The sequence below is a fragment of the Penicillium psychrofluorescens genome (genome assembly GCF_964197705.1).
Source record: "Penicillium psychrofluorescens genome assembly, chromosome: 3".
Classification (NCBI taxonomy): domain Eukaryota; kingdom Fungi; phylum Ascomycota; class Eurotiomycetes; order Eurotiales; family Aspergillaceae; genus Penicillium; species Penicillium psychrofluorescens.
The window spans coordinates 437,164-451,060 of NC_133441.1; the positions used below are offsets into that span (position 1 = coordinate 437,164).

Consider the following 13,897-nt stretch of genomic DNA (forward strand, 5'->3'; position numbering starts at 1 on the left):
AACGACGACGTGAGCTGGGTGATCAGCACAGACTTCGCTTGAGCCAATTCAAGCTACGCGAGACGCGATTATTACGTGCAGTTTTAGATGGAGATACCTCTTTTTTAAGGCTATGTATTATAGCGAAACGTAATTTAAGTGAGAGCTTAGTCTTTAGCCTTCCATTTTCACTAATTTTAGTACTAAAACGACACGTATTGATAGAGATATAGAGAGTTGAAAATGTGTTGTTTACAATTTCATTTTGTGGGGCGACGCGACGTGATTTGTTTTAATAGTTTTGGCCCCGTATGTATCAATTCTGCTCTTCAAGTTCGACGATTTTTCTTTCCAGCTCTTTTATCATTCTCTCTTGTTCCATGATCTGTCTATCCTGCTCTTCTTCAATCTTCCTATATTCTTCAATTGTCTGTCGATCTGATTCAATCCGGGTTTGCACCTCTAGTGCGTCAAGGCAACGGGCCCTCGACTGTGTTATTAGATCGTTCCAAAGAGCATCTCCTTGTCTCTCTAAAGCCTGTCGATACATTTCTTCGGCCTCTTCATACTTACCCTGTTGTTCCAGCACTGAGCCAAGATCAATGATGCTTATGAGCTTTTTTGCGTCCTCCCGGCCAGAGAGTCTGTCTCGCCCCTCTAGGGCTCGACGATACATTCCTTCCGCCTCTTTATATTTCCCCTGTTGTTGCAGAACTGAGCCAAGATCTTTGACCCTTTCGAGTGTGTTTGGGTGCTCGTGATTAAAGACCTTCTCTTGCCGTTTTAGGGCCCGACGATACATTTCTTCCGCCTCTTTATATTTCCCCTGTTCTTTCAGCACTGAGCCAAGATCCTTCATGCTTTCGAGGGTTTCTGGATGCTCATGATCAAGGATCTTCTCTCGCCCATCTAGGGCCCGACGATGCATTTCTTCCGCCTCTTTATATTTCCCCTGCTGCTCCAGCACTGAGCCAAGATCCCTGATGCTTTTGAGCGTGTCTGGGTGCTCGTGATCAAACACCTTCTCTAGCCGTTTTAGGGCTCGACGATACATTGCTTCCGCCTCTTCATATTTCTGTTGGACCTGCAACATGAAGCCAATCTGACGGATACACTCGATTGTTTCTGAATGCTCATGCCCAAGTGTTTTTTCCAGTCCCTCTAAAGCCTGCAGATAGATTGTTTCTGCCTCTTTGTATTTCATTTGTCTTTCCAGCACTGAGCCAACGTCCACCATGCTAGCGAATATGTCTGGATGCTCATTTCTGAGCGTCTGCTTTCGCCCCTCTAGAGCACGTCGATACATCACTTCAGCTTCATCAAAATTTCTCCTGGCCTCAAGTATAGTTCCGAGGTTGCTGATAATGGCGAGCGTGTCTTCATGCTTATGCCTATGCATTTTCTCTTGTCGAGCGAGAGCCATTCGAAACAGCTCTTCCGCCTCTTCCGACTTCTCTTGAGCCGCTAGATTTATTCCAAGATGAAGGACAATTGGTATGTCTGGATTCCCGTCGCCGAAAACCCTCACTTTTGCCGCGAGAGCCTGTCGATACATTTCTTCTGCCTCTTTATATTTCTCTCGGCTCTCGAGATACAAACCATAGCAGTATGCAATCCATGCTGTATTGAGCGCATCAGGGTCATTGACCGGACTGAATTTGATGACCTCTTTGGAGTGCGAAAGTAGCCTTCGACACATGGACCAATTCCCATATTCTGGAATTGGAAATCTTTTTGCCACAATCTCTCTAGACTTCTCTCTCCATCTATCGACCTCGTGGTTATTCTCCAGCCACTTTCGGACTGCCAACTGCACCAATCGGTGCATGTTAAATGAGTGTTGCTCTGATTCTACCCGGACAAGAGCAAAACTGAGAAGCGGTGCTAACGTATCTTCAAACTGCATATTACCTTTATCTTCCTGAACCAAATCTTCTGGGATCTCTTGTCGATCAAACATGCTCATCAAAGCGAGCAAATCTGCAGCTGCAGGCTTGTCACCACGAATTTGCTCAAATGATAGCTGCCAAGTGGTAATAATAGCATGTCCTGTGGTGTTGTATCGTCGGAGACTTTTAGCATCTTCATGATCGAGAAGTTGCATCTGATGCGACTCGCATTCATTGAACATTTGAAGGTACTTGGAGACTGTGAATCGTGTTGATCGGCTTGAAATGTATGAACCTGCCTGTATGATAGCTAGAGGAATATATTCCAAGGCATGGACTAGTGCTTTCTCGTCCTCTACAGGCGAGCGGCTTGTGAGCGTCTTTGTGCGCAGCAAAGCTAAGCCTTCGTCATCGGTCATAGGCTCAATAATGATCACATGGTTCGAATCGCCCACGAGATTTGTTGCGGCCAAACGATTGCGCGACGTGAGGAGAATAGAACCATGCTGCACTTGCGGAAGGAATTCCACTAGATTCGAATCCAAATCAAAGAATAATGTGTCGTCATCTGCATTATCCAACACTATCAGCCAGACTCCGTTGGTTTCATCACAGAGCCATTGATAGACTAGTTGGAGGACATTCGCTTTGGGATTGTTGTTTTCAGGAATACATGCAACTGAAGCAATCCGCTCGTAGCTCTGCTGGAATTGATCTATGCTGCTCGCATGAACCCAAAAGACCCAGGTATCTGGCATTGACTCTCGTACTCGATGAGAATATTCAATGGCTATCTGGGACTTCCTGTTGAGTCTCAGTCATGTGATGAGAAAACTGGCTCGTTGAATTGCTCACCCGATGCCTGCCGGCCCTACTAGAGCAATGCGCTCGTGTTGACGCACAATGGCTGGTCGATTTATCTTCTTGATCTCTCTCAGGACGTCTTCACGGCCAATAAATGTGGTATCTTTCATGAATGGGACCGTTGAGGACGGCTTGGGCTGATCGAGCGTTTGCGCGCGATCTGTTTCGGTGTTAGCCTTGCGTTTTAAAAGCGGCATGAGATAAAATGACTAAATTGAACAACTAGCTACCTACTGTGGCGATTTGCAATCACTCTCGGGGCACTTTCTTCAAACTGTTTCAAACTTTCTAAAGCTGTCTGATATCCTGCAGCGCTGCGGGAGTCAAATTTCACAATTGTTGAGTGGTCCTCAGTAAGAGGCACTTTTTGTTCGATTTGATCGGGTAGTTGAAGCAGAGCCGAATCAGTTTCTACTGCTGTGATAAAATCTCCAGTCCTCTTCCATCGTTGGGTCGTGTCATCCTGTAATAAAAGTCAACTTTGTTAGGTGGGCTGATGATTGTGAGGGACCCGTTCATACAAATTGAAGTTCTTTTGTCTGCATAGTCTCGTAGAAGCTGACTACCTTCCGATCCTTGATCAGGTTCTTAAAGTCGGCTAGTTGTTGAGTAAGTAGATCTGATTCGCTTGATATCTGCTGGAGTAAATGCTGTCGTGGATGATCCTCCGCACCAATCATTCTTCGGATGTCATTTATAACTAAACCCTTATGGGGTATAGAGAAGAGGATCATGCCGTACGTGGATCGATAGATTGAGGAAATTGTGGGGTCATCATCCTCAATACTCTGGACGGCCCTTATAAGGCACTGCGCTTAATGTTAGCATGATCTCTTTCAGGACGTCAGAAGGTATACATGAGCTAGAATTATCCCGCCAAAGCTATGGGCAATAAAAATGATGGGCCGATGTTGAAGCTAAATAACTTCTATTAGCTGAATGCTCTTGCTTTATCTCGTAACTGTGATGAGACGTTACCTCTTTTTTGTTGCGAATCTTCTTGATCTCCTCAACCAACTCCCGTCCAAAATCCAGAATAGTATTAATCCCATAGCTTGACAGCTTCGAGTTGTAGCCGTAGATCATTGTGCGACACCGTGGAAGATCTTTGCGGAGAAAATCGCGTAGCCACATTCGGCTGAGGTTTCCCTTTCCCTGCCATGAACCATACGCATGTCCATCTAGCCCCGTGATCGCGATGATGCTTTATCAATAAAGTCAGTACCTATAAGTCAAGTGTCACAAGCTCACTTACTCTGCCTTCACTTCTTGGTTTTCTGGAGTGGCATAGAGCTGGGTAAACCCCCAGAAATGACAGTCGATATTTATGTCCGTGTCACCCATCTCTACTTGCCAGTCTCCGAGAGGATTCGCTACCAGTTCAGATAGAAATTGCGGAATTTGGCCGTAGAACTGTACAAGAGCCACTCTCTCTCGGTCGGAATCATAGCACGAGGGTATAATAGTGGCCTTGGTCTGAATTATAGATCTCTCTTCACGGGAGAAATGATCACTGAGAGTATCTTTTAATGACGCCTTAAGGACCTCGTCCGGCTGGTCCCTGGCTAGGCCAGTAACCCGGAAGACAGTAAACTTTTCTCGGCTGGACATATCGAATCTTCGTAGTTCTAGGTGGTGGTCTGTTTCAAGCCACCAAAACCCATTGCTGGTTCTAAGTATTTTGTCTAGGAGGATAGAGCTAGTAATAAATAGGCTTGCAACCTGTGGCTGAATTGAGGAGTGTTTGCAGGTGCTGAAACGCCGGGCGTTTTGAGCAGAACAGACCTGTCCAATGAATTGATACCACATGCGGCGGCGGGCGGTTTGTGCGCTGATCGCGCAACTTGCAGTAATTCCCACCGTCTATTGCCCACTCACCGTGGTCGTGCAACCATAAGGTGGCCGTCACATATTGCCCACTTGGCGTATAGATTGCTTTAAGTGAAATATAGTACATACGACCACAGGGTGTGGAGAACAGGGCTTCCCGTCCGCTCAGCCGTACTTAAGCCACACGCCGGTCAGTTAGTAGTTGGGTGGGTGACCACCAGCGAATCCTGACTGTTGTATGTTTTTCTTTTTTGTTTTGTTTTTGGCGCTTGTTTTCTTCATTCCATAATGAATGTGACTATGTCGCTTTAGCGCTGCCTCCTCGTTTCAGCTACGGTTAGCAAACCAATCAGGTTAACTATTATCAAAAAACGATTTCAGTTTCCCCTTAGCTAACCGCTCAAAAAAGGCGGTGAACTTGGTTGTTCACCACCTGCTGCTGAGATTACTGAGGCGATCAAAAACACAAGTAGCAAACGCGATCCCAAGCTGATGCTACTTCACTCGAAATTTCCCTCTTGATTCAAATCTTCTTTTTAGCGTCAGGATGACCAACCAACTAAAAATTGAATTACTCCAAGCCGAGGTCGACGAAAACGACCAAAGCATTTTCCGTCTCCTCGTCGACGGTGTCTCTATTAAATACATCGTCGTGGAGCCTGGCATCTATAGTGCCGAAGATATGTGTTTTGGTCCTTCACTGGTCTTCCTCCTGCCAGAATTTCCCTCTGGAGACTGGAACGATGGACTAGTTTCTAGAGACGCAAACGACGGCCGACCTTATTTTGCACATGTCAATCTAACCGAGTTCCCTAGCGTTAGAAATACTTGGCATGGAACCTATGTTGACTACCTGGAGCTTTCGATTGGACAGAAATTACGAACAGGTATTTATGAAGTCAAATGCTCATTGTTCGATGATATCGTTGTCGCCAAATTTGCTCGTTTCCCCTGGGAGGTCCAATACATTGAGAACGAAACGACAGCATACCAATGGATATCCGGCCACAGCATCGGACCCCGATTCCTCGGCCACATGACCGAAAACGGTCGGGTGATTGGGTTCTTAATTGAGCGTATACATGATGCACGGCACGCTGGCATCCAGGACATCGAGGCCTGTGAGGAGGTATTGTCTCGACTACATGACTTACGAATCCAACATGGTGATGTAAATCGATTCAATTTCCTCATTCGTGATTCGAAGGCTATTTTGATCGATTTCGACACGGCTCAGAAATGTGACAACCAAGAACTGCTTCTGCTGGAGTTCGAGAATTTAGACGCGCGCCTTCAAGATGAGTCGGGCAGAGGAGGTGGAGGTCTTCTTTAGAGATTGTATGCTGGGCACCACGGTAGCTACTGCTCTAAAAAACGATTTGGCAACCACAATGGTATTTACCCGATTCTGGGGAGTGCAAGATATGACAAAGCAGTTAACAGACCTATCTATAGACCCTCGTAGATAGGACGCTATAGTCCCCAAACAAGGCTTAGAGGGGTGCTAGGCCTTCTCCTTCTTACGCAAGCCGCTAAGGCGGCACGAAGTCGACTAGCCGCGTAGGGGCCGTTAGGCAGTCTTTGGTGAAGAGTATTCAGGGTGCTGAACTACTGCCTGCAGCTGCCTAAAGAGCGGACGGGCCGCTAACGACCGATTAGGCGACGACTCTAAGACCACCTTATTTATGCCCTTGTATGTTTTTATTTCTTGCCAACTGGTTTTTTGAATTCAAAGTGAAATGACTGATACTTACTTAAGTTTAGATTTTCTGCTTGACCTGGCTACCGTTGGTGCATCTTACACCCACTTCATTTTCGGCCCTCCCATGTGGGGCCCGCTAGACACCTACAGTGCCGAGCAATGAAATAAATCAGCGCTAGTAGACCCACCCTACACTATACTATATTAGGATAGGTCTTATTTTGAAAAGTAATTACTAGTATTATCTCAACGCGTCGCGTTGCTTCTACAAAGCATCACTCCACTACCTAACCATGGGTCGGGGGAAGGAATTAAGCGTCCAATTGCGCACCCGCATATGCGAATTGAAGCTCTAGGGCTGGACCTATACCCAACTACATCATCGCTTCCCAGACGTCCCAATTAGCACTCTCAAAACGACAGTTCGATCTGAAAAAGTACGAAAAGACAACATTTCAAAGCCTCGACCAGGCGCGCGCAAAAAGCTTACAGAAGAGGATCGATTAAAGATCATTACGCGTATAGACGATAATGCGCATATCAAATACCAAGATCTACTAGAAGAGATCGATTTTAAGGTGTATAGACAGTCAATTCAGCGCCTCTTGCATACAGAAGGGATGCGAAAATGGCGACAACGCGAGAGGCCATATATCAAGTCAGAACATGCCGAAAAGCGCCTTGCTTGGGCCCTTCGTCATCGGGATAAGTCTCTAGAGTAGTAGATACGTGTTAAATGGTTAGATGAGTACACTGTCGAGCGTGGTGTTAGGCTACAACCAGAATGGACTTTTAATTCGCCTCGTGAACAGCTCATCTTCCACGACGTGAAAGAGGTCTATACCGGCAAGGGAATATCGCAAATGTTTTAGGCAGGCTTCTGCTTTGATAGCCGTACCCGTCTATTCCCTTTATTTAGCGATCTAGACGCTCGTCGTGGTGGTGTGACCGCTAAAAGGATTCATGAGCTTTATGCTTATATCCTTCCGCATTTTCTACAACCTAGGGATATATTCATACACGATAACTCGCCACTACATACATCTAGGCTTGTACGAGGATTTCTAGCAGATCTAGGGGTAGAAGTCATGGAATGGCCTCCTTACTCGCCTGATCTAAATCCAATTGAAAACCTTTGGGCATTGCTCAAACAGGAGCTTTATAAGCTCTTTCCATGGCTTTAGCATGCCCCTGATAATGCAACTACGCATCAGAATATCATCAATTGCGCCCAAATTGCATGGCTAAATATTAGGGAACAGGTGATGATCAATTTAGCTACGACGATGCCGCATCGCGTGCAAGCAGTGATTGATGCAAATGGATGGTACACTAAATACTAGGTAATTTTGTATGTAATCGCATGTCATTTTAATTGTCATTTATTTTTATTTTACACTAGCGCGCCAAGTCTTGCTAGCGGTGATTTATTTCTGTGTCCTCCCACTGTACCGACGTCCTCTGTGCCGGGTAAGGACAACCGGCCCTTGACTTGATCAACATCTTAGTTGGAATTCTCGTCGACCTTGTGCAAACAGTACCGCATGGTTCAGCGAGTCAGAACGCCTTGCGAATCGAGAGTTCAACAATCCACCCATGAATTCGAGCAAATCCCTGCGTCGTGTTCCTGACCAGTTGAGGAAACGCGCGGCAATTAGCTGTGATTTCTGCAAGGTCCGCCGTCGGAAATGTGTCCGGAGTACAGGACAGCAGAGCCCTTGCAAGCTGTGCCTCGAGCATAATGTCGAGTGCACTTCCACGATTCCCCGCAAGCCTCGCAGCCATTTTCCAGGACGCGAAGACAGCTCACAAACGTCACGCATTCGGGCACTGGAGCATCTAGTCAACAATTTATTCCCAGAAGTCAATACAAACAATACGGAAGAAATTCTTCAGCTATCCCAAGAAATTGAACATGGCAACAGACCAAACTCTCACGGCCAGCGTGATTCGCGACGAGAAGTCCTTGAAGCTAAAAATGTCTTCAATACAAATACAGAAGCCCGCAGTGATACTGCCGAACTGCAAAATTCCATCACTTATGAAGAAAGCCAATCTGTCCCGACAGATGAACAGACACGAATCTCATCTACTACAAGTTTCTATGAGCGCATGCTACAGAGCCCTTCCGGAACCCTCTCATATTTCGGATCATCCAGCTCAATGGCGTATGTCCGCAAAATGCGGGAACTGTTGGCAGCAGAGGCGTATGAGAGATCTAATCTGAGCTCAAATGAGAGCCTTCGCCACACCTTCATCAGAGATCAATATGCTCGCACCATGGGGGAGGATCGAGGCATTGTTCCGGAATTGCCTGGAATTGATTACATCCAACTTGAAAGCCAGAGGCCATCTGAGCAGGGCGCTGCTCGGCTTCTTAAGCTACTGGAAGCTCTTCCCTCAAAAGAAGAAACCGATGACCTCGTGGAATTCTTTTTTACCCAAGTGCACATAAATGTTGCACTATTCCACCGACCGACATTTCAGGCTGTTTTGGACCGAATCAGATCCTCAGACACCCAAACAATCGATGTCGGATGGGCTGTATGTTTTAGATTGGCCATCGCGTTTGGCTGCGAGTGGCGCCTGTCAACTTTGAGCCAAGTGGACAACTCGGACTGGGAGAGATTGACCTCGCTGAGGAGAAAACTCGTGAATGATTCTTTCATGGAGATTTCTCATCTCATGCTTTCCGGCACTCTTCAGGCTGTCACCGCGTTCACGCTTCTCTCCGTCTACATGAACTTTGCCAACGAGAGGAACGCTTCTTGGGTCCTAAGTGGTTGCGCTGTCAGGATGGCTATTAGTCTAGGACTCCATCGAGGTGAGAAAGCGGTGCACCGTTCAGAAATCTATCTTCTCCCTCTCGAAAAAGAGCTGCGCAAACAGATATGGTGTTCTCTTTACATCTTTGAGCAGTATGCCAGTGCTTTCCTCGGGCGGCCTAGTGCCTTGGAAGATGTGGAAATCATCTTTGACCTTCCCAATGAATCGATTTTGGATCAAGGGTTTCATTGGCCACCAGGATACCTTCAGCATGATGTCACGTTGGCACGGATAGTTGGCAAAATTCGCGAGGCCCAGATGGATCAGAGTTTGAGTCTGTCGAATGATTTGCAAGGTCTGCCCAATATAAGCACATGTCATCAACTGCTCCATGAGCTCGACAACTGGAAAAAAAACCTGCCCGGTTTTCTTGATTTTGATGAAAGAAACCTGGACCATGTTTATCCAAGCCATTTGCGACAAATACTCATGATACATGTGCGGTACCAATATGCAAGAATCATGCTTTCCAGGCCATTTCTTCTCAAGGCCCTGTACATTTCTCATGGTCTAAACGCTGATGTCACGACTAATGCAAAGATTCTGAATTACAAGGACGTGTGCTTTCAAGGGGCTCTAGACTGTTGGAAAGTCATCCACTGTCTCTGGAAGAGGGGCCGCTACAACGCCAACCTCTGGCTCGATGGGGTGTTTGCATATCAATGCAATTTAATTCTCTCTCTGTATCTGCTGGATACTTCAAAAACATCGGATCCTTCGCAACTGCGGGAGATCCACGAGATGGTCAAGCAGATCCAGCAGATATTACACAAAGGACCTGGCAATAGGACCATGAGGCGGTTGATACAAATATCGCGAGACTTCTCAGAGATCGTTTGCCCTTCTTTTCCCAGCGCTGCGCTAAGAGAAAACATCAAAAAATCCAAACAATTCGAGGAGACACGGGTACGCCAGTCTCAGTTTCCAAACGATACAAATGATTCTTTGGATGTCTTTTCAAGCATGCCGCAAATGCAAGATTTTAATCCTTCGGTCTTGAATAACTGGGAAAGCACTATGGATTCAAATTTGTTCCATGGGGATTTCATGGGCGAAAGCTTTCTATTTGACCCGTTGGCTGACCTTGCCTTTGATCCTGAGCCACAGATGGAATGAATCCTTGATTTATCTTGCCTGGAGTGGTGAGCTTAGTGGCCGGCCGTGGATTATACTCGCATACTTAATATCATGTTGCTCCCGTGCCTTTCGTGGGATCAAAACAACAACAAGAAACACTACGAACATGATGGAAAAGCGCTGAGGATCCTGTAAGAGTTTAGGACCTGATACTATGCTATGTGCTATAGCTTAAAGAGCACCATGAATTTGCACGTTATTGGAGGAAATCTAACATCTAATTTGTATAGAAGCTTATTGGAAGTATCTGCTCTCACAGGAGAGATTACTCCTTGGACTCCAAAAACTCTAACATGATCTTATTGAAGCCGCTGGGGTCGTGAGAGGGAGGGATATGGCCGACATCTTCCATCAGGATATATTTGGCGTCCGGGATTGCGTTGGCGACATTGACTAGGATTTCACGGGGCCCGATCGATGTATCGTTTGCTCCAGCAAGTACCAGGACTTGCTCCTTCTCAATTCGCTTCAGCTCGGCGAAGTAGTCATAATTCATGACCGCGATAGCACAGGCTCGATAACCCTCAAATGTGCATGTTCGAGTTTGTTCCAGCATTCCGGAGCGGACTTCTTCACGACATGGTTCCGGAAACCATCGTTCGACAGTAGCTTTTGCCAGATTATCCACACCCTCATTCTGAAACTGAGAGATTCGTGCTTTCCATAGAGGCTTTGCTATCTCCATAGTCGTCATCCCCGGTGCATCACACGACATAACCTTGGTCAAGGCTCCGGGGTACATTTGTGCGTAGCGAATTGCGAGTACTCCGCCAATGCTGCAGCCGACGAATCCAAAGGGTGTCTGCCCTGGCGCCAGTTGTTGGATAAGCTCATGAATGTGTCTGATGACATCGTCGAAGTGGTATTCTCGCGTCGCAGCCTCCCGGGTAGCGAAAGTTGTCTTGTTGTGTCCGATATGATCGAATCGCAAGGTGCTAAAGCCGGCCTTATGAAGATCACCAACAGTTGAATCCCACATGTGATGATTTGCCATCAGCGCGTGACAAAGGACGACCAATGGTTTGTCTTTTGCACCTTCATGGAGCACATAATAATTGATTGAGTCCAAATTTATGACTTGGCCTTCCATTGAATTGGTTCGGCTTGTATTTCAGTGTATTAAGAATCGCAAATTGATAATAATGAAGGGCAAGTCGCGTACGTATTGCTTTCCAGGGGAAAGAAATGACCATTAAATAATCAAAAATCCCCGCATCCAATATGTCGGACGTAATCCGTACGCTCATGGGTTTGTAAGCTCGTGGATTTGTAAGCTCGTGGGGTTGCGAGCCTCGTGGGACTGTGAGCCTCGTGGGGTTGTAAGCTCCTGAGGTTGAAAGCGAGTGGGTCAGGAAGGGAATTGATAGGGACTCCACAGCAGATATGCGCTAGTATTGTTGCTCAGTTAAAATGTTGGGAGACCTCGCGCCAGGGTTAAGTGGAGACCACGAAATTCGACTCTGGCGGACCCTTAACCCTATGCGCCAGCTATACGATCATAGCACAGCTTTTGTCAGGGACGGCACAACTCATGTAATATAAATGATCGCTGTTCCCCGCAACAGCGCTCGGCTTTCGTAAAAGCGGAGCATGAGTGGTGGACCGGATGGCAAAGCGGAAAGCTGCCTGCAGATATCCGCCGCAGATCCGAAAGCAAGTATCCGCTCTCCCACCATCCGCCTCTTCGATAACTCCAAAAATTCTCGAAATTTTACATACCATAGTGATAGGTAGAGCTGTTCTAAAGCCTCAACTTGAACAGCATGAAAGAACTTAATGTCATTGTGGTCGGAGGAGGCATTGGTGGGCTTCAAACAGCGCTGGCTTTGGGCTCGGATGGACACAAAGTTACTGTACTTGAGTGTGTCAAGGAATTCCTGGAGGTAAGAGCCACTTCGATATGCCGTATTTTGCTCGCTAACGAAATGTGTATAGGTCGGGGCTGGAATTCGTGTACCGCCGAACTCCTCGCGTTTGAGTCTCAGCTGGGGTGTTGATTTCAGCCAAGTCAAGAAAGAAATTTCTCTCGGCAACCGCTTTGTGGACTGGAAAGGAAACATCCTCGCCGACTGCCCCTTCAGCGATGTCAAGGACAAGTATGGATCGCCGTATTACTTCCTTCATCGCGCAGACCTGATCAAGGTACTGGTCGACGCCGTTTCGAAACACAGAAACGTCACCTTGATGATGGACTCTCGGGTGGAAACCTACGACTTCGATGCACCTGCAGTGGTCTTAGCCTCTGGAAAACGCATGGAAGCGGACCTTGTGATCTGCGCTGATGGGATCAAGTCTGCAGTCAGAAATATCATCAACGGGAAGCCTTTGGAGCCTCAAGATACTGGCGACGTGGCGTACCGAGTACTTGTGCCCGTGGAGCCGCTTTTGGCAGACCCTGCAACAAGGCACCTGGTTGAGCAGCCCTGGGCAGTTCATTGGATGGGCCCCGAAGCACATGCAGTTGGTTATCCATTGCGAGGAGGAGAGCTGTACAACATCATCATCGATATAACGCATGCGACTGACGTGGGGAAGCCCGTCGGTGAAGATGAGTGGCGCTCCCAGGCTGATAATTCCGAGCTTGTCCGGCGCTTTGCAGGATGGTGTGAGCCCGTACGAAAGCTGTGCAGCATGGCAAGCACATATCTAAAATGGAAACTCGCTGATTTTGATCAACTGGAACGATGGGTTCATCCTAGCGGAAAGGTTGCGATCTTGGGTGATGCGTGCCATCCTATGATGCCTTACATGGCTCAAGGAGCTGCCCAAGCAACGGAGGATGCCGCAACACTACAGGCAGCACTTCGGGAATGTGACGATATTCATCAAGCACTGAATATTTATGAGCGCCAAAGACTACCAAGAGCAGCATATGTTGCTAGGAACACGCGCATTCTGCAAGAGTGGCTTCACCTATATGATGGGCCTGAGCGAGAGCGCCGTGATTCGTTGATGAAACAAGATAAAGCAACAAATCCTGTATTCTGGGCATTTACAGGCCGGAAGGATTGGCTTTTTGGACATGATGCTCGAAAGCTAGAGGTAGGCAAAGAATCTAGCTTTCCGGAGCTGGCAGGTCTTCCAGCTAAAGAGGCAAGGATATATGATGGCGCGATTGCGGATACAGAGCTTCGGAAGCAATTCAGAAGCATGAAAAATCACGGCTAACTTAATGGGTGCCTATAAGCTTTGATGTGCTGCTTGAGGGAGCTCTGTGTATCCCTTATTTCCATGTGTTTAGTATTTTTATACTTGTTCTCAATATTCTTACTTTTTTATTAAAAAAGCCCAATAGTTAGTACTAACAAGTCAAAATCCTGAGGTTGTTGCTGGCTACTTCCACTTTCATAACCCCACGCTATCATTAATGCTAAAATTATGGTCGCCATACAAGGGCCATATTTGCGAAGTGCATTCGTCCAAACGGCTACACGTAACCACCCTCAACTAGTGCCGCTCATCAAATCCTAAAACTAGCGGAAGAGCAGCAAACGGTTGTCTAATAAATCTTAGGGGGGATAGATTTGGTGGTACTTTATACACAGATTCAGCTTTTGAACCTGGTTTGGCAGTTGGAGTTCTGTATGATTTTCAAGCCGGAGGTTCTGTTTACGTGTCGGCAACTCAGGTCACCCACTTTCTCACCTGCGAGGCGTTTGACTTTGCGAAA

At 46.9% G+C, this 13,897-nt stretch overlaps 5 protein-coding genes across 5 annotated transcripts; 3 read left to right on the forward strand and 2 right to left on the reverse strand.

Annotated features, from left to right (window-relative positions):
• Window positions 1-441: 441 nt before the first annotated feature.
• PFLUO_LOCUS4298 (uncharacterized protein) lies at window positions 442-4,343 on the reverse strand (the record flags this gene model as incomplete). Its single annotated transcript, XM_073781634.1, has 8 exons — window positions 442-469; window positions 528-2,672; window positions 2,724-2,892; window positions 2,967-3,195; window positions 3,254-3,541; window positions 3,590-3,649; window positions 3,711-3,936; window positions 3,988-4,343. The coding sequence occupies 8 exons, from the start codon at window positions 4,341-4,343 to the stop codon at window positions 442-444; spliced, it is 3,501 nt and encodes a 1,166-aa protein (XP_073638369.1).
• Window positions 4,344-5,109: 766 nt separating this feature from the next.
• Window positions 5,110-5,895, forward strand: PFLUO_LOCUS4299 (uncharacterized protein; the record flags this gene model as incomplete). Its single annotated transcript, XM_073781635.1, has 1 exon — window positions 5,110-5,895. One exon carries the CDS (start codon window positions 5,110-5,112, stop codon window positions 5,893-5,895), a length of 786 nt encoding a protein of 261 aa, XP_073638370.1.
• A 1,965-nt stretch (window positions 5,896-7,860) lies between these two features.
• On the forward strand, window positions 7,861-10,206 carry PFLUO_LOCUS4300 (uncharacterized protein; the record flags this gene model as incomplete). Its single annotated transcript, XM_073781636.1, has 1 exon — window positions 7,861-10,206. The coding sequence occupies one exon, from the start codon at window positions 7,861-7,863 to the stop codon at window positions 10,204-10,206; it is 2,346 nt and encodes a 781-aa protein (XP_073638371.1).
• Window positions 10,207-10,492: 286 nt separating this feature from the next.
• Window positions 10,493-11,206, reverse strand: PFLUO_LOCUS4301 (uncharacterized protein; the record flags this gene model as incomplete). Its single annotated transcript, XM_073781637.1, has 1 exon — window positions 10,493-11,206. One exon carries the CDS (start codon window positions 11,204-11,206, stop codon window positions 10,493-10,495), a length of 714 nt encoding a protein of 237 aa, XP_073638372.1.
• A 784-nt stretch (window positions 11,207-11,990) lies between these two features.
• Window positions 11,991-13,395, forward strand: PFLUO_LOCUS4302 (uncharacterized protein; the record flags this gene model as incomplete). Its single annotated transcript, XM_073781638.1, has 2 exons — window positions 11,991-12,110; window positions 12,163-13,395. The coding sequence occupies 2 exons, from the start codon at window positions 11,991-11,993 to the stop codon at window positions 13,393-13,395; spliced, it is 1,353 nt and encodes a 450-aa protein (XP_073638373.1).
• Between the last annotated feature and the right edge of the window lie 502 nt (window positions 13,396-13,897).